This window comes from Notothenia rossii, assembly GCF_949606895.1.
Source record: "Notothenia rossii genome assembly, chromosome: 3".
Taxonomy (NCBI): Eukaryota; Metazoa; Chordata; class Actinopteri; order Perciformes; family Nototheniidae; genus Notothenia; species Notothenia rossii.
Window position 1 is genome coordinate 5,632,185 of NC_136901.1, and position 26,457 is coordinate 5,658,641.

The following is a 26,457-nucleotide window of genomic DNA, read 5'->3' on the forward strand; positions in this document are numbered from 1 at the left end:
TAAAGTAGTTAAGTCTTCATAGTGTAAAAAGAAAGCAGCGGTTTATTCAATATATATGGACATTTGGTAGTTTGCTGCCACCTGGTGGAATAAATTGGTATCTAACAAACCACTAGTTGTCCCGCCCTCTTTATGACGTCATGTGTTATTGCGGAAACAACCCGGATCTTTGTCAAGTTAATGACAACCAGCAACGATAGGAAAAAAATGTAAGGTTCAAATGTATTTGAAAATGTATGAAACCTATTGAATTTAAAGTATACCTGGTAGTATTTTATTATATTTATGTTACATATTCGTCTCCTTGTACTGCTTTTATTTGTTTCCCATGCCTTGATACAGTTCCTGACTTTTATTTTGGAAAAAACTTACCGGAAACAGCGTGTATTCACGTGTCTAGCTCAGGTCTAGCTTGACACTGTAAACCAGGTCAATTGACTCTTTACATCCTGCTATTTCTTCTTGTCAAAGGACATATCATTTGATAGCTGGAGGATTTAATGGAAGGAACCGAGATAAGGAACCGAACCGATCCAGACCAGTCCATGCCGGCTCAAGATACGAGAGAGAGCAGCACCCAGACTGACTGCAGACTGCAAGGTGAGAGTTTAGCTGCATCGGTTTCTATTCCGTCCTGTCATTAAACAGCTGATCTGTGACAGGCGACTGGCACGATGCCTAACATAGCAGCTACGTGTTGTATAGGCATGTGTATGGTAGCAGACTATCAATCATTCCGAGTAATATTATTAAGAAAAAGTAAATAACCTACTATTATATAGATAGATAGATAGATAGATAGATAGATAGATAGATAGATAGATAGATAGATAGAGCTTTATTGTCTCCCTTAGGAGAAATTTGTCTTGGGCATCGAGATAATAAACATCAAACATTTAGGACAATCAGTCATAGATACAGAACAGAGATCACATATCACATGGCAAAGAAACAAACAAGAAACATACAGGTACAGAACTTTCCCTATTGCACATACATAATCAAATATTGCACTTTCCCTATTGCATTCATTCATAATCAAATATTGCACTTTCCCTATTGCACCTATGCATAGTCTCCGTCAAATTGCACACATCCCTATTGTGTCCATACCTATTTAGACATATTGCACTTCCCTATTTAAACTTCTTAATTGCACATACTACACTGTAAACATTGCACCTCCCAACAACTCCTAACACAGCATAATCACCATTTTTTCTGACTGTTCAGCAGCTTGATTGACAGTGGAATAAAGGAAAACTTATACCTGTTCAATTTACAGTTTGGTAATCTATACCTTCTGCCCTGGAGGGCAGCAACTCAAACTCTCTATACAGGATGTGTTTGGGGTCGCATGTGATTTTACGGCCTTGCTTTCTCACCATCTCCTCAAATATCTCCTGAAGAGAGGATTGTGGAGGCATGCCAATTATTTTTCCAGCCCTTTTTATCAAGCCTTCGAGTCAGAGCGGAGCACGACTCCTGACTTTTCCCTGTGTTTTTTTATATCTGTTGTAATTGATTGTCTTTTATTGTGATTGTAGTAATGTGTTTTTATTACATGTACTGTACAGCACTTTGGCTCGACCAAAAATTGCTTTTAAATGTGCTTTATAAATAAAATTTGATTTGATTTTGATTTGAAGCTCTGGAGTTGTGATTTAGATTTAACTGACAAGTTACCAAACCCTGTTGTGATGCCATAACGGATAATAGACTCAATTGCTGCCCTGTGGAACATTAACATGATACATTTATCCACTCCATGAACCCTGAGCCTACGCAGAAGATGCAGGCGCTGGCTTATCTTTGAGCATGCCTGATCCACCTGACGGGCCCAGCCTAACTGAGCATCAAAATAAATCCCTAAATATTTAAAACCTGTAACCTGCTCAACTCCCTGCCTCTTGATAAGGACTGGGCTGTGATCACCTACTGACTTGGGGGAAAAGATCATATCCTTAATTAATTGCATGATAGCTCCGTTTAAGTGAAGTCTGGATCAGGGAGTCCAATGCTTGTAAAGTGGAGTGTATTTGAAATACATTTTTGATTCTCTATTATTATTATATATCAAGATCGATATTATTTATATATGATATTGCATAAGCCCTTCATTTACAGGCATTCTCCTCCAGTGTCCATATAGTGTCTTTATATGCTGTCAGCTACTAATAGCATGTAGTATTCATGTACATTTATAATAAGTAGATGCATGTGATAGGACCTGCCTTTGCTGCCTTCACTTCATTTTACTGTAAGGTGCGGAAGCAACCTGAGACATTCAAAACATCAACCCCTGCTCTCCTTCACATTCTACTTACCACCCAGTGTAATTAGACCTTTGCATGAAGGCGCTTGTGCATTTAAGAATAGACAAGATAACCCTTCTTTTGTCTCCCCCTGCATCAGGCCATGGCCCCAGGCTATCAAAGGTAAACCTGTTTACCTTGCTGAGTCTGTGGATGGAGCTGTTTCCACAGCAGCAGCCTGAAGAGGATGAGCCCAGTGAGGTGAGTGTACCAATGAGATAGACCACGCACGATGAAGTAACCAATGTTCAAATCTCCAGATTAGTGAGTTAAGTAATCAGACCTGTTGTGATTCAGATCCGCAGGGTGGGTCTGGTGGTGGTGCAGGACAGTAAGGTGGTGGGACTCCACTGCTCAGGACCTGAGCTCCATGCAGGACAGGCAGCCATCATCCAGCATGGCGCCTCCCTGGCTGACTGCCACCTGTATTTCTCCAGGAGACCGTGCGCCACCTGCCTCAAGATGATCATCAACGGTGAGGACAGAGACAGAGATTAGTGGTCAGACACAGAGAGGTTGGGGAATTAAACCCAAGCCTAGTTGCTTAGTTAATCAAGTTGCATTCTGCTTTTGGGAAGGGTTTCCCGACATGGGGATTAGTCATAGCTCCAATAAATTGAGCATGACATTATGATGCCTGAGGGAAGGGAAACAAACCAGCAGTTTTCCAAGTGCTTTCACACTGTTGTTCATTTCAGTATATTGTAACCACACTCTCCTCTGCAGCTGGAGTCAGTCAGATCTCCTTCTGGCCAGGAGACCCTGAAGTCAGCATGCTGAGGTCCAGCTCTGCAAACACCTCCAGCTCCCAGAATCCTCCTCGCAGCATCCCTGAGGAGGCGGCGCTGGATGCCGTCGCAGCGGAGAAGCTGAAGTCCAACAGCCGTCCTCACATCTGCGTCCTGCTGCAGCCTCCAGCGCCCGGCCTGGCCCAGTTTGTCTATGAGACGTCCAGAGACTGTGATTTCATGGAGAGGATGAAGGACGATGATCCGGGGCTGAACACAGAGGAACTCTTCAACAGGTAACAAGCCTTCCTTTAAGGTTTATGTTATAAAAAGCACCTGGTTTGCTTATAAAAGGATGCATTCTTCCTGTTTTCCAGCGAGCGGACGAGACACCTGAAGGATTTCTCCTCTCAGCTCCTGGTGAGGACGTCCCTGCAGCACCGGGAGATTTTAACCCACATGGGGCTGGAGGACTTCTGCGTGGAGCCTCACTTCTCCAACCTGAGGAACAACATGACGGAGCTGGTGGAGGTGTTAGCTGCAGTGGCTGCCGGGCTGCCACAGCAACACTACGGCTTCTACAGGTCAGAAACATCCACGGTTCTTCACATGTTAGCCATCCACTGCTGCTATTGGTTGTTGATGTTGTTGTTCCTGTTGCAGAGAACAGCATTTAGCCCCTGGGCCATCAGTAGCCTCGCTGCAGACTCCTCACGAGGGACTGTCTCAAGAAGTGGTGCGCCATTGTATCATCCAGGCCAGGCTGCTGGCTTATAGAACAGGTCTGTCTGGTTTTTATTGATTTATTTAATCGTTTATTTGGAAGGAACAAAAAACAAAATACATGATATGCAAAAAGTGCAAAAGAGCAAGAGCAGCATACACAACTATTTATGACATGGTAATACAATGTAGCAGCAACGACATATAAAGTGCAAGAGGAGATGCCCCTGTGTTAAAGTGCATTTAGCGGTGATTGCACGTCTGTTTGTTTCTCGACCATTCTCTGAGTTGACCTTTAAAACTATTGAGAGTGGGACAATCCCGTATCTCAGTTGGGAGGCTGTTCCACAAAGAGCTGCCTTTAATGGAAAGGACATTTTGTCCAAAAGTGGTCCGTCTGCAGTGGACTTCAGTCTCCTCTGGTTCCTGCCCTAGTGCAGCATCCAGTGTGTTTTCTGTGGATGAATTCTCCTAAGGGTGTGGGGGGGGGGCCGGTCCAAAAAAACACATACTTTTAAAAGACTTAAAATGGTTAAACTCAAGAAATTGTGTTTTTCAAGGATGGTACAGTGGTGGTGTGAATATGGCTTTCTGTCAAACACCTTGATAGCTCTCTTGTACAGCTGTTCTATGGGTTTCAGGTTTGTGGCACAAGCAAACGAGCATTCAGTATTTAATGTGGGATAGAATCATACAGTGGAGGAATGACTTTGCAGCACTGACAGAGAAAGGTCTAATTTGTTTAAAATGTTGCAAGTTGAATTTAACGGTATTGGATACTTTCTTAATATGTTTCTTAAAAGTCAAGTTTGAGTCCAGTATGACTCCAAGATACTTGAAGTGGGAGACTAGTTCTATTTCTGCTTCGTTTAAAAACACATTGGATCCTTCGATGTTGACTGGTCGTTTACTGAACATCATACATACTGGTTTTTTTGCATTTAACTGTAAGCAAATGTTGTTCAGCCAGTGTTGAACTTTGTCCAAACCATTTGAGAGACAGCATGTGATTATTTCAGTATTTTTCCCGTGTACAAAGATGACTGCATACATTTGCACATTCAACTCAGGACATACATTAGGCAAGTCATTAATGTACAGAGAAAACAGTAATGGTCCAAGAATGGAACCTTGTGGAACCCCAACAGGCTTCACAAGGTAGGGGGATTTGGCTCCGTTGACCAAAACACACTGTTTTCTGTTCGATAAGTAAGACTCAACCCACTGTATTGAATCTGCCGAAAAATTGAAATACGTCAGCTTTGTAAGGAGCACTTGGTGGTCAACTGTGTCAAAAGCCTTCCTGAGACCAAGGAAGACAGCCCCGACATATGGGCTCGTGTCCAACACACATTTCACCTTTTCCACAAAGACACAGTTAGCCGTCTCGGTGGAGTGGTGAGCACGAAAGCCAAGCTGCATTGGGTGGAGTGGAGCGGTTTACAGAAATATTGACTTAAGGGAAATTTGGCACACCAGTACGGTACACTTATCCTTTCTAGGTCACCATAAGATTTCTCTGAGGGAATTTCTACTCTAATTCTCCTGAAGGACAGGCTTTAAGGTCACAGTTATTTGAAACAGTGTTCCTGTCATTTTGTCACCAGCTCATTATACGCAAATCTGTCATTTTCATTCCAGAGGATCCTAAAGTGGGTGTTGGAGCTGTCATCTGGGCCAAAGGAGCATCGGTGAGCTCACATGTCTTCCATTAGATGAGATTTGGCTATTAGTTCATCCCTTATTATTATTATTATTATTACATTTGTAACTGCTCTCTTGTCGCAGGCTGGCAGTGATGGGACTGGGTGTCTGTACCTGGTGGGTTGCGGGTACAACGCCTACCCAGCAGGCTCACAGTATGCAGAATACCCCCAGATGGATAACAAGCAGAAGGACAGACAGAGACGCAAGTACAGATACATCGTCCACGCCGAGCAGAACGCACTCACCTTCAGGTCAGCAGAGAAGAGAAAGATCTGGTCCTAACACGCTGGAGCCTCCTCCCATAATCTGTGTTTGCTGATGCTTTCAGGACCCGACACATCAAACCAGAGGAGCACACCATGCTGTTTGTCACTAAGTGTCCGTGTGATGAGTGTGTGCCTCTGATCCGAGGAGCCGGCATCACACACATCTACACCAGCGACCAGGACAGGGACAAGGACAAGGGAGAGATCTCCTACCTGAGGTTCAGCAGCCTGAAGAACATCAGCAAGTTCATAGTGAGTACTTCTTAGAGGGACGGAGGTGGATGTCTTGATAAATGGAGGAGAATGTGACTTTCTTCTGTCTTCCCAGTGGCAGAAGAGCCCTTCAGCCTCTTCTCACCACACCAGTAAGTTCCACATTATCTTTACACCTTTAAAGAGCACATGTTCAGGTTCATATTAGTATTTCCTGCCTCTCCTGTGACATGTCTCCATGCTCTAATGTTCTCATACTGCCTGTGCTGCAGCACCTCTTTTCACCAGTTTCCTGAAATGAGATCACAGTCTGCTCTGATTGGTTAGCTGGCCAGCTCTGTTGTGATTGGTCAACCGCTTAGAGACGTCCACTCCACACACTAAAGGGAAATCCTACTATGACAGCATTTCTCTTTGTTCCAGACGGTTTCGGGGCGAAGCACGGCAGACCGGAGGAGCAGGAGAGCCACAGCAACAAGAAGCTGTGCACTCACAGATCCAACATGTCACCCGTCAGCTGAACACCACACGGACACATGGTTAAACCAGAAAGAACGTTGTTTTTTAGGCACAGATTTGGCATTTCAAGGCTAGGACTGGGACACATCTGTAGATCAAATCTGTGCTGCACTATATTTGTATTTATTTGCTGTTTTAAGGAGGAACTGGTGTGTCTGTCTGTTGTGGAATCAGAATATCAACATCTCTCCCTGCTGCATGTTTACGTGTCAACAAAAGTAATCTGTACAAAACAAATGGTTAAAAGTGACTGTAAAACTTTATATTTCAATAAGAGGCTGCTTTTAATAGGAGGTGCTGTGAGGGGAGGACAGTCTTGTGTCTTTTAAGGACTCAATTGAAGAAGAAACATGAGCACCTCTAAGGGGGACCATGAATGGATGGATGGGAGAAGAAGGGAAACCACTAACAAATGATATATTTTAAATAGTTTTATAGCGACGCTGTGATGTCATTTTATTTTTGTATACAAGAAGTGAATAGTTTAAATTGTTGCACATAAAGACATCCATACTGTTTGTGTTTAAGTATGCGATGGTGACTGAAGGGCTGATGCTGTGACAATGTTGCAGCCTAAAATCATATTACTAATCTATGGAAGCAGTTTGAAGAAAGTAAGAACGTTTTTGTAATGTATTCCACTTCTTTTTCTCTCTGTCAGCAAAATATCACTACAATAATCCAATGTTTCTTTAGAATACAGTTATCAATCATTTAAAGCTTGAGATCAATTATAAATACATTTCCATTGCACTACAGTTGACAACAAATGAGCACCCGCACACAGAGCATGCATTCCCATCCTTTTATTTGTTGTGAATGTGGTACAATAGCATCAATGTGGAAGATAAGGAGGCGGCCTTGAGAGAGACAGGATAATGTGGAGTTGCTAATTGCTCTTTTGTTGGAGAAATAAAAAACGTGGGTGAGTTTGGCTCAAGTTAAACTGGTTGGTCTACTTTTGCATCTTAGTACGATATGTCACAGCTTGAAGCACTAAAAAGGGGCTGGGACTGTTTTTTATTTTAAACCCAGATGACAAAAAAGGCTGAATTATTTGTCCTGATTTCCAGATTCAAGACTGATACTGTCATCCATTCGGACTCAATGACATATTTTAGTGATTCAATTAGTGAGTGTCCTGATCAAAGAGACTCCTGTGGATGCAGATTGAATATCAATTGGAGAATACATTCAAACATTTCCTATAATTGAAGTGCCAATGTCAATTTTCATTATTATTCAAATATAAAAACAACCGCATTTTAAGGCTTTTTTTTTTTACTACATGTGGATTTTTCACAGTTACATTTCTCAGTTCAAACTTTGGCCTCACTCTGCGATAACTTTCCCGATGATTTCTTCACCAACACAGTTTGTAATTTTAACATTAAATCAACAGAAACCGTAAAGCCCCTGGTCTGTACACGATGGCATCAGCTTGAAAAAGTTCAAAACGTTTCTATGACAGCGTAACTCAAGTATAGTGAGTTGAGAGGTTCAATGCTTAATCACAACAAATATGTTCTGTCCAGAGCATATTCTCATTAACATAACAATTAAGCTCCCCTAGAAAGATAGTGGAAATACAAAAAGAAGAACACACCAAACCAAAAAGGCACCTCTGGATCCTCTCGCTGGTTTCTAACACCAACGTCAGATCCAAATCAAAACAACGTTCCCACTCACAATGGCAGGTGTACAAACCATACACTGTACATGACAAGAAATGAAACTATATATAAAAAAATGAACCCTCAAGCAGTGATCAGCTTAAGATTAACATATTATGTATCATACAGAAAGTGCGATCAGCCACCAGCGAAGAGAACCAGTGATCAAAAGGAAGCTGTACCCGTCTATTCTCAGTCTCGACATTGCCAAATATATGTGGTTTTGGAGAGCTTCAAAGAGGCCCTATTATGCTGATTTCCAGGTTGTTTCTCTGTTGTGATTGGTCATCCGATTACAGATGATTAAAAAGCATCTCTTAGATCATAGTCCGATGTACACTCTTAATTCCAAAAGTCTACTTAATCCTGTCCCATGTTTAATTGGCACTATTAATCAATGTTTATTTATACGGCCTAATATCACAAAGTTATATTTGTCTCAGTGGACTTCACGGTTGTTTGGCTTTACAAAAAGAAGGACGTCTAGCAGCTAAATGTTGCTAATTGGCTAACGAAGCTCTGAGCGATGACTGAGAATATGTTTTTGCACATGCCGACCCAGCTGAAAAAACAAAAGCAGGAATTCTTCATTGTTAGTTATTTTTGATTTGCAGCTACTTCACTTAAACAGTTCAAAATCAATCCATGTGTAGAGACTGCCTCTGGTGACTGTTCGCATTACAAAAAGGATTTTTAAGGGCTGGTTCTCACAGCAGAGCGAATGCCTTCAACACCATGAGTTGTGGCACGACATGCTACAGATGGAAAACAAACAAACAAAGATCTCATGAGAAACATTTACAAAAAGAAAGATCAGTGATTGAGAACTAGTGTTTCAAATGAACCAACAAAGAGAAGCTTTTCTTTGAAATAGAGTAACCGTTATTGTTAATGTGTGTGTGTTTTTTTTTTTAATCCTATCGGTAAAAAGTTGGGGTTGAGGGGCTTCTCTAGGAGGCCGGCTTCTTCAGATCCCGGATCTGTTTGATTAGGTAGGTCTTCTCGTCGTTGAACTGCTCGTCGTCCGTGCGATCCTTCTGGAAGTTGCTCAGGAAGTCGATTAGTTTGGTCTGGTTCTTGAGCAGGATGTCGATGATGGGCTGCGTCTTGTTGGGGTTCGCTACGAAAACCTGAAGAAGACAGGAAGAAAACATTTAACACACAGAGACAAACTGTGTCTGGGTTTTAGTACGTAAAACAGTAACTGTACAGCTACACACTTGTTATTGGATATTTAATAATAGAAGGGTGGTGTTGTACCTTGAAGACGTGGAAGGCTTCAAACTGGATGTTGGGGCTCTTGTCTCGCAGCAGGTTCATCATCAGCTTCAGGTTCTCCGGCTTGCTGATGTAGCGCGTCATCACCGTGAAGTTGTGTCTGTCCAGCAGCAGCTCGCCCAGCAGCTGAGAGAAGATCATAGCGATGGGTAAGGGAGATAGTGTGAGGGTTTAATGGCCCCGTTATAGATATCGTATACATCGCCCTACAATTTGAAATGGAGTCAAACCTTTAGAGACTGCCGCTTGGTGACGTAGTTCTCAGAGTGCAGCAGCTTCTCGTAGTCTGTAAACACCTGCAATTACATTAACAACATTTATTATAATACTTTATTAACACACTGGTGGATTTAACTATTAATAGTTTGATTTGAGACTTAAGGCTTGTAGCTGGGGATGCCACATACATCGAATCAAAGTTCTGTCATTTGGCTCATGGACTCTATTGAGCTCAAAGCATCCTCTCCCAACAGGCTTCACTGCGACATCTGTCAACATGCAAGGCAGTTTTGTGGGGGGCTCCTTCAGCCTGAGACCCTAGGCTCTATGCTGGCAGAGGGGCCCTTCATTCAGCACTCAGGGCCCCTCTGCCAGCATAGAGCCGAGCTTTGTATCAAGCTGTGACACTGCAAGGGCTTTCAACTGATCCCTCTTTCCTAGAAGTGTATTCGTATAAACTTTATTTGTATCTTTTTATTTTGGATCAGTGACTGAGGCCATTGAGAGGCTATAACCTGATCTGGTTGTGTGTGTGTGTGTGTGTGTGTGTGTGTGTGTGTGTGTGTGTGTGTGTGTGTGTGTGTGTGTGTGTGTGTGTGTGTGTGTGTGTGTGTGTGTGTGTGTGTGTGTGTGTGAGTCAGTGGCCTAACATTACCATCCTTGTGGGGACCTACATCTGTTAAGGTTAGGATAAGTCTCCAGGAAATGCATGTAAGTCAATATAATGTCCCCTGAAGTGATGTATACATGGTATGTGTGTGTGTGTGTGTGTGTGTGTGTGTGTGTGTGTGTGTGTGTGTGTGTGTGTGTGTGTGTGTGTGTGTGTGTGTGTGTGTGTGTGTGTGTTCATGTAGAGCAGTGTTTATGTGTGTCTCTGTGGCTGATGTTTCATGGGAGCCTTGCATGCATGTGGTCAGGAATGATGGTGGTAAATAAAAATAAATAAACGTAAATAAATGCTGGTTCAAAATAACATGGCCGACTTGCATTAACATGTGCTGTGGTTTTCACATGTGTTTCCCAGACTAATCACTCACAGCTTCGTAGTTCTGCTCCAGGTATTCGGACACAAGCACTTTGTGTCTTGTCAGGAGATCCTGTGGAGAAAGATGGAAAACGTTCACCCTCTTCTGTAACAGTGCAACAAAAATATAAAATAATAACATCTTCTGATACACAGCGTTAGTACCTTGAAGGTGGCGAAGGCGTCGGAGGCGATGTCGAAGGTGGACATCTCCACGTAAAGGAAGAATTTGTAGAAATCACTGGAGTGCAGGATGATCTTGGCGAGCGGCTCGTGGCGAATGCACTCCCTCAGCATGATCCCGCAATTCAACGCTGACTGGGGCGTCTCGTAACTTTGACAAATTCAGAGAGGCTGTTTAAGTCTCCACTTACAGGACCGTTATGTAGGCAAAGCCTGTATCTGTGTGTGTGTGTGTGTGTGTGTGTGTGTGTGTGTGTGTGTGTGTGTGTGTGTGTGTGTGTGTGTGTGTGTGTGTGTGTGTGTGTGTGTGTGTGTGTGTGTGTGTGTGTCTCACCCATTCAGCAGGATGAAGAGCACCTCTGGGTGGGAACAGAAATATTCCACAGTGGGACTCCTCGTCCCGATCTGCCTCCTCAGGATGTTGTTGAAGATCTGACACACATCCTTCTTGCCCTAGAATCACACACACACACACACACACACACACACACACACACACACACACACACACACACATATAAGACATTCCCACGAAACCCTGGTTTCAAAAGATTCAAAGAGGATGATGGAGGACAGACTCTCACCTCGAAGTCGATGACCTGCAGGTTCTTCACCAGCGACAGCAGCAGCCCGCTGTTGTACAGCTCCTGGGCCAGCTGGGCCACCGTCTCCGTGTGAGGCTCCTTATCGTTGCTGCCGTACAGGATCTCCTTCATGGACACCAGACACTTCGACACCTCCTCAGACGCCTGGAGAGCAAGAGAGGGAAGAGAGAGGGAAGAGAGAGGGGAGAGAGAAAAGAGGAGAAACTGAGTTGAGCTTGATCTTAATCTCGTGTGTGTGTGTGTGTGTGTGTGTGTGTGTGTGTGTGTGTGTGTGTGTGTGTGTGTGTGTGTGTGTGTGTGTGTGTGTGTGTGTGTGTGTGTGTGTGTGTGTGTGTGTGTGTGTGTGTCTAAACTTTTTCGACAGTGAAGTGTCAGGAGGTGACAGGTCCAATTTCACAAAGGACTGTCACCATCGGGCCCATGGACATTTACAAGTTCACACACACACACACACACACACACACAGACACACACACACACACTTTGCTACCTTGTCTGTCTTCTTATCCTGTTTGACCAGGATGGCCATGTTTTCCTTCAGGGTCTTGACGATTTCCGCCGGACTCTTCTGGGATCTACCAAACAGCGGCATGATGGACACACACTCGCCTTGGGACCTACGGAAGAAAACACACACACACACACACACACACACACACACACACACACACACACACACACACACACACACACACACACACACACACACACACACACACACACACACACACACACACACACACACACACACACACACACACACACACACACACACACACACACACACACACACACACACACACACACACACACACACACACACACACACACACACACACACACACACGTCAATGGAAAGCTGGATAAAACCACAAAGTGAAATGGAGTCAGTTCATGACGGACTTTCTTCCTTGGCCATGCGGGAGCTTCATAACATTTCTGTGACATTTAAGAGCGTGCCAGTTTTCCTACAAAACATGACATAATATTGACTGAGAATCCAACAAACACTGAGCTTTAGACATACATATTAACACGGTCATTTTCTGACACTAGGGGGCCCTCAAGCAAAGCTATAAGAAAAGACAGAGATTGGTGGAGTGCGCTAATTGGAGTTCAATGTTTAATGATTTAAGATACAGATGTTACACTAAATACGCTATGTGTGTGCTAGGTTTAACAAATGAAGCCTCTTTGAAACCAGACTTGAGATATGCAAAGTCAATATCTTCAGTTGTCACATAACACCAAGAAAACAATGAGAGATTTGTTTGGAAGGGACTGTTTTGGAAACCTCAGGATCCTCCTAAACAAAATGTATTAGAAAAGCATGCTGTCAGTATTAGTTATTCAGAGCTAATTAACTTCACACTTCTATCTGTTTAAATTGAAATCTACAGCACAGTAAAGTGTGCAAATAGACTGTGAATGTACAATCCTACTGTGTGTGTATGTGTATGTGTGTGTGTGTGTGTGTGTGTGTGTGTGTGTGTGTGTGTGTGTGTGTGTGTGTGTGTGTGTGTGTGTGTGTGTGTGTGTGTGTGTGTGTGTGTGTGTGTGTGTGTGTGTGTGTGTGTGTGTGTGTGTGTGTGTAAAGGTAGCAGAAAGCTTCACAATCAGAACTTGTGACTGCTAATCCTCATCTGGGAATGTAAAAGTGTGTACCCTTCCTCTAAACTCCCCCTTCCACCTCCATTCCTCTACTGCCGTTCCCCCTGACCTGCTTCCTGAAACCTGACCAATGAGGGTATAAACCAGTTATCTGCAAGACAGGCTTACCTGCTAACAAAAGGTACTTAGAGCATTAGCATGATAGGGCCTCTTTAATTAAATCCTACTCATTTCCCCTGACAATACTTAAACAAAGTGGTACACTCAAAGCTGCACGACATATATATTCCATCAATGGTCACAATCCCATTATGACATAAAACCATAGACCATAAAACCCAACAAGCAGCTCGATTAATAGCCTGAGATTTCACAAGGGAAAGGAGGAGGATTGTTTTTCAGTGCGAGCAAAAAAACAGCTGAAATTAGAATCACAAGGTTTTCACCTGACATAAGCAGAAACTAAGCTGAGGTTATTTAGTGATTTGTAGCCTCTGACCTCTCAGTTGATGCAGAAATAGTGATTTTAAGAGTTTTAATAAAAGAAGCACTAGATACTTTGTTCCTAATGGGATGTTTTTTTAATGCTTTTACCTCAAAACACAGACAATGGCATCGTCCCGTGGAACATAACGTCAGGGAAATGCAGACACACTTTGTCCACAAGCTGCTGAGTGCACAAAACATTTCTTAAGGTCAACCTCAAGATTCTCAAAACAGAAAAGACCTAAAATACCCTTTAGGGTGTCAAACTCAAGGCCCGGGGGCCAAATCCGGCCCGTAACTTCATTTTATGTGGCCCCGCAAGAGCTTGCAAAGAATATAATACGTGGTCACATGCCACTTTACAGAAGCAGGTTGCCCATAAACTACATGTCCCACAATGCATCTCATTTTGTGACATGCGCACTGAAGAGACTTGCAATTATTTGCCCTGGACTTCTGCTTTCAGACGTAGTTAACGATGAAGTTATTACCCTATCCGATAATAATCCAATGCAGAGGCAATAATGTAATATAATACATTATTGTATGTATATTATATATATGTATAGTTATATAGTTACAACCGGCCCTTTGAGTGCAACCATAATGCTGATGTGGCCCGCGATGAAATTGAGTTTGATACCCCTGCTTTAGTCCCCTCGTTGTGTTACGTCACGCCTATAACTCAGACCCAGTCAATATTTGTCCAAGGATAAGCAGGCAATGAGGAAGTACTTATCAAAAGAGGGGGACTTTATAACCTTATCATATTGTAAACTACTGTATCAGAAGTTCAAACTCCCCCTCGGTGTTGCTGCAGCTGAAGCTAAACATTCTGATTATTTAAACGGTACTAAAATGGTCCGTTTAATCGTTTAATAACACGTCTTTAAGTCCTGGAGAGCTTAAGGCTCTATATTGCTGCGAAGCCTTCATTTCCACTGCTTAAGACTGACTAAATGTTACGTAATGGAATTAATCTGGTGCCCACTGAACCCTCTGAACACTCAGCGAGCAGAGAAAAGGCTGCACACTGCCCCAAATATATTACATGTTCAGATGTAATTATAAGAGACTTAAATCAGGATATACAAATAAAGCAGTAGGCCAAAATTATAATCTGATTAAAATGAATAAATCCACTCTTAGACAATTTAGGTAGGTCACAATGAGAGGGTCCTGTAAACAGTATTTATGATAATAATCTTCTGTATGATTTCCTTACAGACAAATCTGGGGCTACAACTATTAAGTATTTTAGTTTTTGATGAACTGTTTTGTGTTTAAAATGTCATAAAATGGTGAAAACGTGACTATAAACAAACGTTTCATCTTCAATATGCTTGGTTTCTCTGTCTAATACCTAAGGATTTAAAGTTTAAAGTCACATACAACAAAGAAAAACAGCAATTCCCCGAGACGTTTCTAGCTAGACAAATACTATTTAAGTTGCTTTTTCTGTTAAAGATCCACAACTAAATCAATAAAATAACAAGTTGTCCCGTCTTGTTGTGAAACATGGATACCAATCTTCTCATCAGTCGTCACACAGCACGGTGCTTTGTGGCGCTTCAGATGACGGTAACACACAGGAACATGTAGTAACACTGGCACTGATGACTAACGCCAAGTCATCCCAGTGAAGCAAGATGGTTACCCGTCACACCTATGTGTCTGCCAATGTGTCAGAAGCAGTGAATACAAGCCGATCATTTCTCAGCGCATGCTAAAAAACAGGTTTCACATTTGTCTTTCTTGCATACGTTAAAATATCCTGGTTCAACATGTTTTTTTTTGCTTGACGTACAGATTTTAGGCATGCTTGCAAACCTGTAGGCTCTCAACAATGTGATGAATGCACCTTTCAAACAAGAACATAGGTGGCGGCTTTTAAACTGACAGTATTTCCTTTTCATGATAGAACTGGAGGAGAAAGGAGGATGTTTAACTCTTAAATACTCACAGATTAAATGAAACAAAGACCTTTTCAGTCAAATGAAGGCATTTGAGCAGTTCTTGAATCAAACACCTTCAATTTGACTTTTAAAGAGCCTTGAACGAAGGTAATCAAATTCATTAAGTCTTAGAAAAACCCCGTTTTGTATCTTGTCAGAGAGGGAGCAATGAGGGCCTGAGAGTTTGATCTCCATCACAATCCATCCATCTCAAGATACAAAGAAATGTTCTCTGTAGACGTCACAAGGAGATTGTTCTCTCCGAGGCAACCGGAGAGGAACGCTGTCTGAAAAGGACAAACATCAGCTCATCTATTCCTGAGATTGATAATGATGAGAGAGAAATTGCTCCTTTTAAACTTTCGATGGAGAACAAAGGAGTGCCTCAAATGTAAAATATGCTTTTGAGAAGCTTGTATGCTCCAAAAGGCAAGTTACAGCAGGTATAGAGAAAACCCACTTGTCATATATATTATATAATCAGATTTTAAATGCAATTGGTGATGCAATAAACGATGGAGGGGCGTGACAGTAGTACATGTCTTTCAACAGCAGGCTCACACACACACACTGGCTTATACTGAAGAAACTCACTGTGTCAATATACTGTACAGTTTCTTCATTAGATTAGGTTGCTGCAGTTTTGTGTATATAAGAATTTAAAGAGAAAAGAACAAATCAACAACCAGAGTCTAATCCTAGCATAGGCATTAGGAATATTAGTACACATAATTGGAGTCACATACAAATTAAGTCAGAAAGAGCTGTAAAATATGACTATGCTGTAAATATAAATATATATATATATATAAATATATATAAATATGACAACTGCTTTTATTATTAGTTAATCATATTGATCAATCTGAGAAATATTTCTTCAATTAATCAATTTAATAGTTAAATAAAATGTAGGTCAATCATGAGATAGAAATGCATTAATTAATGTACTAATAATATCAGGACTAGATCATTGTAACACACGCTTTATTGTGATGGGACCGGAAGCTGCGTTGTTTTCATTCTTGCCAGCATGACTCTGGTCGTCTAAAGTAACATAGCAAGGAGGTAAAAAAAAGCGAACACAAAAAACACACACTGTATATGTGCTGCTGGAGAATTAAAGACCCCGTGAACGACAGTGTGTAAAGCAATACAACCTGTAGGCAGTAAATGACACATTAGGCCGCATAAACAGTCCCACACAACGTGATTTAACAAGGCTACACCCCTCTCTCTTCGACATTATTATGGACTAGAATTATACCTACAGTGGGAAGATGTTGGGTCTTTAAATGTCTTCTTCTGTCCCCGTTTCACAGGCCCTTGTAGTCACGCCAGGGCTTGTCAAATGCCAAGAAAGTCCGCTAAAAAATGTGTGCGATACAATTTAAAATGTGCGGAATCTGTTAAGAAGCCAGTGCTGAATTCCATCTGGTCGCTTTCCAGTAGTCTGTTAAACTAGCGGGAATACAATTACTCACTTCCGGTGTGCACTTTCACAATAAAAACTACGTGAACCGTCGTTTTATTAAAGAAATGGAACCATTAAGGAAATTGAAAGTATACATAGGAAACACAGATTTACTAATAATCAAAATACTTCCTAAATGAACGAATTAAATTAATAATTTCACTATTACCGTGTTATTATTCTGTCACACAGATACGTTTGTTTTATTGTGGAAATTACGCCACTTCCGGTATTAGTGCGTCTCCCGCATGCAAACTTTACGCATCTGTATCTTTCCAGCCACGGCTTGGTCTCGTTCACATTCTCTCACATCAAGATCCTCGACCCAACAACCTGCAAATAATGGTATCATATATCACATTTAAACCCCCCAAAATTCCACTTGATTGATTTTTTATGAACTCTTTATATCTTGTCAGACATAATGTACTTATTATGCTCTAGTGAGAGGAGTAAATGAAGGGAAAAAAGAGGCTGACGGTCGGGTGGTATATATATTGGAACGCACCCCAATCCAAATGGTGACAGTCTAAACTGTGAAAAGCCCATTGGAGGTTATGAACCACGTGGTTAAACCTAATCTTCTGAATCAAAATGCATAATTCATCAAATTGGCAATTTATTCATGTTTTTATGGTGGATATTAAAGCTGTAAACATTCATACAATGTTTATTTAATTAAAAAAGTGCTGAGTAATGCTGCTTTCAGAGCCATGAAAAGATGCAAATAAAATAGAGGAAACCATCTCAGACTTTATTAAAGCTGCTGTTCATTTTACATACATATTTACAAATATACACAGATATATCTCATTATAATATATTTATATCAACACCATACTCAGTAGATACAATAGGAAAATAAAGACAGTGGTTGCTGCAATGTGCTGCATAAAAAGAAACAAAAAATAGAACCCTTCTCGTCTCCCCGGCCTCCGAGTCAAAAAGTACAAATTATTCAATAGCTTTATTGAGTGATCATGATAGAACGCTGACAAGTTTAGTGCCCGTGTCAGCTTTATGAGGGCAGAAAATAAACTCTCACAGAATACAACAGTGCCTGGTAAAAAAGACTTGCCTTGTTCAGGGCTTTTGACGCCAGAGGAGTATGAAGATCATGCCACAAAGAGAGATGACGCACAGACTCATGATCCGCTTCACAATGTACATGCTCTCGAGGGAAACAATGTGAGGTATAGAGGACACATCTGTACAAGTGTAATTTCCCACTCTGACATGGATCCATACACGATGCCAGCCTCAGTTTACTCTCTGGTTTATAATTAAGCTTCCTTTTTTTCTTGAGAAAGATCGTTCCTTTCACAGGGAAGACATGCGTATAAAAGTGGTTTTCAGCAAAAAGCTCAAATCAGGGTCGAATTGAACACAACCACAGTGATGGACAAATACAACCCATTTATTAAGTAATAAATGGGCGGGGCTGGTTTTTATTGTAACAGCATGCTGCACTTTTTCTGTTTTTAACAACAGTCACACATTCGACATTAAAAATGGAAAAAGGAACAGATTGTTTTACAGTGCGCCTCGTGGATACTTAGAAATCTAGGGGTATCAAAAACACCTTTGAAAAACCATGTAAGAAAAAAGGTGTCATTCTATGTTCAGAATAACACAGGTTATTTGTCTGTGTGTGTGTGTGTGTGTGTGTGTGTCACAGCAGCTGGTTGTCAGAGATGTGTCATCAACCTGTATCCTGGTTCCCACTACAGTGCCATATTAGCCTACTCAAAACGTCAAAACTTGATGCACCTTGTTATTCAATTGCCTTGCTCCATCATCACAACACATTTCGCTGCAGGGCCTGTGGTGCAAACACATTGAGAAAAGTCTCCGGGTTAGCCCTGCTTGAGGAGAGGTGGCTGCTGTCACATGCCTGAGCGGGGCTGGGAGCAGAGGGAGGGACAAAGCTGCTTTTGTTGCTGCAGTGCAAACCAAAGATAGGCCATGACACACAAACTGGATTTGTGTGCAGAGTATTGACACGTTTCTGTCCAAGGAGTCCCTAAAATGGTTATTAATTAACTTTTCCTAATGAGAAACTAACCCAGCAGGTAAAAGCATGAGTAATTGAGCTGAAATATCCTAATGTGTAGCTCTGATCCAGCTGCTGTCTGCGGCTAAATAGCCAGTTGGAGTTGTTTTTTGAAGTACACACACATATGCAAGAATGCACACACACAAAGACATGTAGTAGACACACAGGTATGCAGTCACACCTGCCTGCCCACACACCTTCCTGAGAGGTAAACCCAGAGCAGTGCAGAGGCCAGTTAGACAATCACTCTTGGAAAAAGAAAAGAGGTTTTAAAAGTTGTTCCAAGCTGTTAAGTGATTTCATGTGTAGCTGCATGACATCTGCCCACCGGGTGGTGCTGTGGTTGACATTCACCAAGTGATGAATTATATAAGTTAATACGGTGAAACCAGGGAAGCTCTTATCGACCAGATGGGGGGAATACAGCATTCTTGAATATTTGACACCCTTTGCCCGCCAGACATTATGACCTTACATACAAAGAGGTGACCAGACTTCCAGTAAGACGGCCTGAAGGTGTGACCTGCTCCACGATGCAACGAAAGCTTATTTCTTTTTGCAGCCAGCTGCCAGTTTTAGCGGTGTGCGATTAATGTCTGACACTAAAGCATGGTGTGAAATGCCGGTCTGATAGCATCTATACCTGTCGCTGATTCACACAAGAATCTATCGCTCTGTTGTGATGTTGAAGGAGTTCATTGCAGCGCAGATATTTTTAAATGTGCCCACTTTAATGCTACATAACCAAATGGGTTGAATAATAGACTGAATACTTTTATCTGTAGTTTACAGTGATGTTATTTTTGAAAGAAGGCCTGACGTGACTGTACGATGTGAAACTACTTCTCCCTGATGTCATTCCAATTATCTGCCACTGTGAACATACCTTATATGTTAATAACTTTAAAGGTGAAATAATCTAAAAGGAGAAAGTAATACTGTAAGAAAGAGCGGTGTTGATGACTCAGCTAAAACACTGGCAACATCCGCAGATTCAGAGATGATTGATTTATAGTTGGATCGTCAAACTGTGACGTGGATGGTCTCTGTGATTTGATTCGTCCTCCTGTCAGGGTCTGCTTCGGGGCTTTTTGTTGTAAATCCACATGGACATTGTTCTGTGATGGATCCAGGTCAGGGTTTGATGTCGGAGAAGCTGGTGTATGTCTCGCTGCAGCTGGAGGAAGTGCTGATGTTCCCAGAGACGCTGCCATCTGCTGGACAAACACACAAGAGGAAACTGAGATGTGGGCAGGGACGCAGCATGACTCAGTGTCCAAAGGGCTAATAAAGCAGGAACATACCTGAGCTGCTGAGCGACTGAGAGGACTTCGACTCTGAGATGAGGCTGAGGAGGTTTGCTGCAGCGACCCAGCCCTCCTTACTGCTGCGGAGGTTCTTCACAAACCTGCAGAAATCATAAATATATGATCATATAGCGTCCTTTTGTTGGCATTATTCCACATCATTATTCAAGGCCTTCAGAGAAATACCAGAATAAAGCCAAAGAACTTTACCACTGTTCCTCCTCTCCTTCTCTGATCAGCTGCACCATGTCTCCACTCTTGACTGACAGCTCTTGAGGTCCCGCCTTCTCGCAGTCTGCAAACACTGTATACTTTCCTGGAGCCTAGAGGGTAAAAGAGAGTCTGTTAGAGGTGGCAAACATCCGAAAAGCATGCTGTATTTAAATGTGTTCAGGCTCACCAGCTTCTTCCCTACGTCGTCCTCGGGGTCAGAGTTCATGGGGTCCTCGCTGCTGGAATACCCTTCATTCTCTTCTGAGGCGTCCACCGAGAGAGACGCCTTGTTCCAGCCTGTGAAAGGGAACACAGGTCAGCAGATTTACAGGCAGAGGAGGTGGGATACTGAGAGGTGATTGGATGAATGGGTATCACACACACACACACTGACTTCATGTGGCATGAAAATGCTTCACTAATCAGATGACTCAAAAACATGCAAAATGATCCAGATTGATTCTGTAAGAGGTTTTTCTGACAAATCATCACACACACACACACACACACACACACACACACACACACACACACACACACACACACACACACACACACACACACACACACACACACACACACACACACACACACACACACACACACACACACACACACACACACACACACACACACACACACACACACACACACACACACACACACACACACACACACACACACACACACACACACACACACACACACACACACACGAGGAGACAGCAGATAGATCCCAGTAAAAATCTAATCAAAGTCTCACGATCCAAAAAGATCACCTCATAATTTAACGGCTGCTCTGACTGCCAGTGCTGAAAAGTCAGTCTCATTATTTAATCAACGCCACACCACCACTAACCCAGAACACCCAATAGTAGAAGAAGAGAGAGTGATTGATTTGAGGTAGAGTAATATTTGCAAAAAATACATTTAGCACTGAATTGAGTCTTAAAATCGTATATTTCACACCGAAAGTAGATTTTAAAAATGCATATAATGCCAAATGGAAGATCATAAGATTCAATGGAAGGCTAAATGAAAGGAAAAGTGGATATTTTGCGACACTTTACCTCAAGTCAAAATCAATCATCACCCCAAACCACGGCAAACACCTACAGCGGCTGATCCTCAGAGCGATCTGTACCTCGCCGCTTGCTCTGTAACAGACTAGAGGCACTCATCCATCTGACTCTGCTCAGAGAGACATGAGGAGCCGGCTCTAGACGGAGACAGTGACAGCGAGACAGTGAGACTGCTGGGTGAGATACCAGGAGAGAAAGGACTCCACCCTCTTATATGTTAGTAAACCATTCATCCACTGCCATTAGTTAAGTGACCCTGATGATAAAAGGTACAAGACTAAATCATTCAGTGATGATGATGACCTGTGAACAAAATATATATATGTTTGTCACAGAGCATCTGCAGGTTTCAGAAAGCCAAAGAAAGAAATGTGGAGATATTTCAGTGGTGTACATTTGTGCAAAACAGTCACATATTGTACTGGATTGGCAACTAGTGCAAATGAAATCTATCATGATACAAATACAACTGGGATTAGCACTTTCAAGACCTGCAGATAGTCTGTTTTAATGCAACACATTTCTCTCTCCACACATAAATGAAGGCTGATGGTACGAAGAACAGCTTCTACTGCTGGATTATCGATGACTTGTCTCCTTCTATGTGAGACACAGATGAACATCCACATAATGAGAACACACAGAGCGGAGCACGCTTCAGTGGCGAGGGATGGGAGGATGAACGATGGCCTCTAGAATTAAATGGGCTCCGATTACGGGACAACAATATACCTTTGAACCCAAACGGTGTGGGGTCACTCTTGACCAAGTGGCGTTTGGAGCCGTGCTCGGGGCTCATGGCCGAGCCTGGCCACACAGGCAGAGAAAATAAAGATAGGGAGGAAGAAGAAGAAGAAGAAGAAGAAGAAGAAGAGAAAGGTGAGAAATCGATCCGCCGGAAAGCAAGACTAACCCTGACCTTTTTAATTATTATATCATGTATCTAGAGCTGTGGCAATGTTAGACTTTACCACTAGGGGGCAGAGTGTCTACAACATACCTCACAGACACATGTTAAGCTCTAGATTAGATCAGACAGAGGGCAATCATTGATTTTAAATTATTAACACGGCAGTATATGAAGTGTATTAAATATAGAACGTATGATAACTACATTGGTTGTAGGGAAAGGACCATCGACTGAATACTTATTTTCTTAATTTGAGGTTGTTCTTTTAGCGCTGAATAATGAAAATAATGAAATAAAGCAAGAATAAAAGCCTGACTCATTAATATAAACGAGTCTAAGCCGTGTGTGCCTGTTTTAAAACCTCCTAAAGCCCACTGACGTTACCTTTGGGACCCTTGAGAGTGCTGAAGCCCTGCAAAGTAAAACGCTTTTTAGCCACTGCAGACCTGTCAGTGGTGGGACTGGTCACTGGCTCATCTGGAAACGATGGTTTGAAATGGAGAGCGGGAGGAAACGAAAAGAGAGTGTGTTGCAAACATTGAAAAATTCACACATTTAGCCCATAAAAAAATAAACAAAGAGGTAGAGAGACAGAAAGGGGATCCATGACGATGAAGGTGATGAAGAAAAGTAGATCAGTGGGAGTTCACCGCAGGAGCATTTCATAGTTGAATTATGAAACTCTTTTCACGTCCGTGTGTGAGGATATCAGACATTCACCTTTGTGTTTGGGTGAAGAAGAGGAGTCGGACATCGCCTCCGCCTTCTTCTCCTCTGTCTTCTTCTGGCTTTTCGAACCACTACTACGAAAGGGACTGGAGAAAAAAAAAAAAAAAGCAAATAAATAAAAATCATTTTAACGAGGCTTCTTACGTGGGTGCAGCACATGGAACACTGACCTGAGGGAGATGGAGGAGTTGTTGCTGGAGGGACTCTGGAAAACGGAGTCTGAGCTCTTCTGCTGACTGGCATCTGAAACATTGACTTGAGTTGAAAGCAGGTATGTATTACAGAAAGCAGAGAAGAAGAAATGCAAACAGGCGTGTGTGACTGTGTGTTTTCACGATACCTCTGCAGGCGTTGAGCTGCTGCGTCAGAACTTTGCGGATCTCGTTCACCCACGATGTTTTAATCTCCGGTGTTGGAGCCTAGACGAGAAGAATAACAACAAAAAACTGCATTTACAAAAACTGATGGGCTTGAATCTCCATTTATCAAAGCAGCAAGAATGAGTGAGTTTACCTGGACTATAAAAACTTCGTCTCTGGAGTTACACCAGATCTCAAACTTCTTGTTGTCTCCTTTAGCGTTCTCTGTGAAGCCCACCGCACTCATCTAAAGGGTTGAATGAAAGCACAAAGTCAGTCTTAATCTTTCACTACAGAGCACAAATATATTTGATATAATGTGATTGATGTTAGCGTACACTGAGGGAGTGTTTGAAGCTGTACGACGGAGCTTTCTCGTAGCCTTCCCCGTTCTCCTCCCTCCTCTTGCAGAACAGCAGGGCCTTCTGGTGCAGGAACAGGTGCCGCTGCATGGGCTTAAACCGGGCCAGATCTTTGACCTTGGCGTGACCTTTCTTATGCTCCGTCCACACGCTGAAGGAGCCCTGCATCATCAGGCGACCCAGATCTGACAGGTTACCCTGAGAGGGAAAAGAAAGCAGGTATTAATGAGGATCGGGGGAGATTCATGTAAGATTTGAGGTGTAGTCATTTCTCTGACCTCGTATCCTGTGATGGCGATGAGGTGCATGGAGTCGTTCACAGCCTTCAGGATCCCCAGGATGGAGGAGAGAGCTTCCTGCAGGTCATCACAGCCATCACACCCCTTACTGTACTTCAACAACTCCTGTAAACACAAACAAAGCTTCAGTGACAGTCTGAAATAAACACTTAGATTTACAGCAGTACACGGAGACAGCTCACCTTTAGCAGGAGCTGGTACTTGGTGATTCTCTGGACTGGTTTAAGGAGGTAGGAGTCCAAACCAAGTTTATGTTCCAGCTTCTTCTGGCACTCCTGGTTCACAAAACAAGGAAGATATTTAGAGCAGTGCTTCTCACTGGTGGTCCGTGAGCGCCCCCTAGTGGTCCGTGAGTATATTGGTACAATTTCACAGTTGAAATAAATAAATACATTTGAAGTTTTCCGCACTCTCGCGGGAATGTCTCCGCAATGGAGCGAGGTTAACTTCACTTTCGATTGCATGATATAGCCCAGCGCCACACCTTCGTCACACATGTTGCCACTTGTTTTTACCATTTTCAGGCGATTTGTAATCTGTTCTAGAAAAACGATGTGTTTTTTGATATTTGTGGAGTTAGGTGGTCCGCGAGTGTTTTTTTATTGGTTGAGTGGTCCTTGGTATGAAAAGGTTTGAGAAACACTGATTTAGAGTGTATTGGTCTTGTAAGCCACAGGAAAAGGAAGCTAAAGTTTGAGGTGAATGGTGATACCTGGAAGAAGGCACAGTCGGAGCACTGTCTCCACAAACTCTCAGAGCGAGGTTTATTCTGACAGTACGCCTCGTAGATCTGCAGGTCCTTCATCTGCACAGAGACATGGAGTTATGGAATTGATTTGACTTTGAAAGAGTGCTTAATTGATCAAGAAAGGGAGCTCACCCTCTCTAAAAAGCAGCGGCCCACTAGTTCTGGGCAGTCAGTGTACGCTTCCAGTTCCTTTAGAAACGTCCTGAAGACAAACAGCATGAAACAAAGTGTTAAAGTTTGAGATTTATTTCTATTGACTTTCTCGCAGGGAGTTAGATTGATCCCACTTTCATATTAGCTTAGCATGAAGACTGGGGGAAAGCGCACCTCTTATGAAACTGGTAGATTTCAGACATGTTTCCAAACAGAACGACCCTCTTGCTCAGCAGGGTGCTGGGGATGAGGTGAGCCATGGCTGGGTTTTCCATCTCCGCTGCATAGCCCTGGAGTTAAATGTCACACACGTTAGATCAATGGATTTGCTGATATTTAGGATGTATGCATGAACTGAAGTGACAAGACCACCACTCACCTCCAGCACGCACAGCAGCTCCTCCACATAAGCTCTCTCCGTCTCCAGAAGCTCATTCATCACGTGGCTGCAACACAGAAATACACAATAAAAATGAATTATTTTCTTAACAGTTGATTTCTACTACTATTTTATTTATATATAATCAATGGATGTTTGATTCCTCTCTTTCCGCCCTGAAACCCTTACCGCCGAAGTACTGCCAGGTTTTCCTCTTCTTCTGAGAGAGACACATGTCTAGTGCCACCGTTATGTATGGGAGACTCCACCTGGACACACACACACTCGTATTAATATGGTTCTGCCCAAACATCTTTTGATCTTTTTGAAAAGAACAATTACCTCTAATGGATGATCCAAAACTAAGAATAATGTTTTAATGTTGCGTGTATCTGACAGTGTTTACCCTTTTACAGATGGCATTATCAGCCGAGTATCTCCTCTCTTTTCTCTGTTGATCTGAAGGAAAGGGACAAAACAATTAGCCATTAGAAGAGCAGAGTTTTAAAATATAAGTCTTCTTTAATTATATCAGTCTATCTAAGGATCCAGGCTTACTGGGAGAGGAGAGTGGGGACTTGACTTCAGGTCTGGGAGCGACTGGCTGGACGGGTCTGGTCTGTTTGGCAGCGAGCTTCTTCAGGCTGACGCGTCTCTTCTCAAACATCTCGTGGACCGAGCTCTGCTTCTGGAACACCTTCTCTACCTGATCCTGATGGAGACCAGACACAGATATTACAGATCATTCACTCAAACCGTTACAGGTAAACATTCCTGCCCACTGCAATAACTCTATAACAAATCACCTCTGGCTGGCAGAGAACTCTCTGCTCCATAGCTTCTCTTGGACTTAAAATCACACTGTACAGTTTACATTCATA

General features: G+C 42.5%; 3 protein-coding genes across 10 annotated transcripts in view; 1 reads left to right on the plus strand and 2 right to left on the minus strand.

The window, feature by feature from the left end:
- The first annotated feature begins 70 nt into the window (after positions 1–70).
- cdadc1 (cytidine and dCMP deaminase domain containing 1) lies at positions 71–8,302 on the plus strand. 2 transcript variants are annotated; one of them, XM_079672114.1, is made up of 12 exons: positions 71–209; positions 472–600; positions 2,416–2,516; positions 2,613–2,790; positions 3,042–3,339; positions 3,421–3,627; positions 3,707–3,825; positions 5,408–5,457; positions 5,555–5,724; positions 5,802–5,991; positions 6,068–6,104; positions 6,376–8,302. In XM_079672114.1, exons 2-12 carry the CDS (start codon positions 501–503, stop codon positions 6,471–6,473), a joined length of 1,548 nt encoding a protein of 515 aa, XP_079528240.1. In that variant the 5' UTR covers positions 71–209; positions 472–500; the 3' UTR covers positions 6,474–8,302. The 2 variants fall into 2 exon arrangements, with proteins under 2 accessions (XP_079528240.1, XP_079528239.1); XM_079672113.1 differs by lacking the exon at positions 71–209 and having other exon boundaries at positions 301–600.
- On the minus strand, positions 7,263–16,961 carry cab39l (calcium binding protein 39-like). Its single transcript, XM_079672115.1, has 9 exons — positions 16,777–16,961; positions 11,944–12,070; positions 11,433–11,597; positions 11,183–11,301; positions 10,831–10,999; positions 10,679–10,738; positions 9,653–9,718; positions 9,405–9,548; positions 7,263–9,274 (listed from the first exon to the last, which is right to left on the minus strand). The coding sequence occupies exons 2-9, from the start codon at positions 12,043–12,045 to the stop codon at positions 9,095–9,097; spliced, it is 1,005 nt and encodes a 334-aa protein (XP_079528241.1). The 5' UTR covers positions 12,046–12,070; positions 16,777–16,961; the 3' UTR covers positions 7,263–9,094.
- Positions 16,962–17,712: 751 nt separating this feature from the next.
- The window catches only part of mcf2la (mcf.2 cell line derived transforming sequence-like a), a 38,914-nt gene continuing 30,169 nt past the window's right edge, over positions 17,713–26,457 (minus strand). For 3 of the 7 annotated variants that reach the window (XM_079668486.1, XM_079668489.1, XM_079668490.1), the window contains 20 exons: positions 26,135–26,288; positions 25,983–26,035; positions 25,766–25,845; positions 25,577–25,643; positions 25,372–25,487; positions 25,177–25,246; positions 25,009–25,101; positions 24,479–24,571; positions 24,276–24,401; positions 23,974–24,195; positions 23,790–23,882; positions 23,617–23,695; positions 23,447–23,531; positions 23,268–23,362; positions 22,932–23,024; positions 22,370–22,444; positions 20,743–20,852; positions 20,553–20,665; positions 20,340–20,443; positions 17,713–20,252 (listed from right to left, as the gene is read on the minus strand). In XM_079668486.1, the coding sequence (XP_079524612.1) occupies positions 20,170–20,252; positions 20,340–20,443; positions 20,553–20,665; positions 20,743–20,852; positions 22,370–22,444; positions 22,932–23,024; positions 23,268–23,362; positions 23,447–23,531; positions 23,617–23,695; positions 23,790–23,882; positions 23,974–24,195; positions 24,276–24,401; positions 24,479–24,571; positions 25,009–25,101; positions 25,177–25,246; positions 25,372–25,487; positions 25,577–25,643; positions 25,766–25,845; positions 25,983–26,035; positions 26,135–26,288 (2,004 nt within the window). In that variant the 3' untranslated portion in view covers positions 17,713–20,169. The remainder of the gene's footprint in view (positions 20,253–20,339; positions 20,444–20,552; positions 20,666–20,742; positions 20,853–22,369; positions 22,445–22,931; positions 23,025–23,267; positions 23,363–23,446; positions 23,532–23,616; positions 23,696–23,789; positions 23,883–23,973; positions 24,196–24,275; positions 24,402–24,478; positions 24,572–25,008; positions 25,102–25,176; positions 25,247–25,371; positions 25,488–25,576; positions 25,644–25,765; positions 25,846–25,982; positions 26,036–26,134; positions 26,289–26,457) is intronic. The other 4 variants (XM_079668484.1, XM_079668487.1, XM_079668485.1 and 1 more) reach the window with 2 other exon arrangements.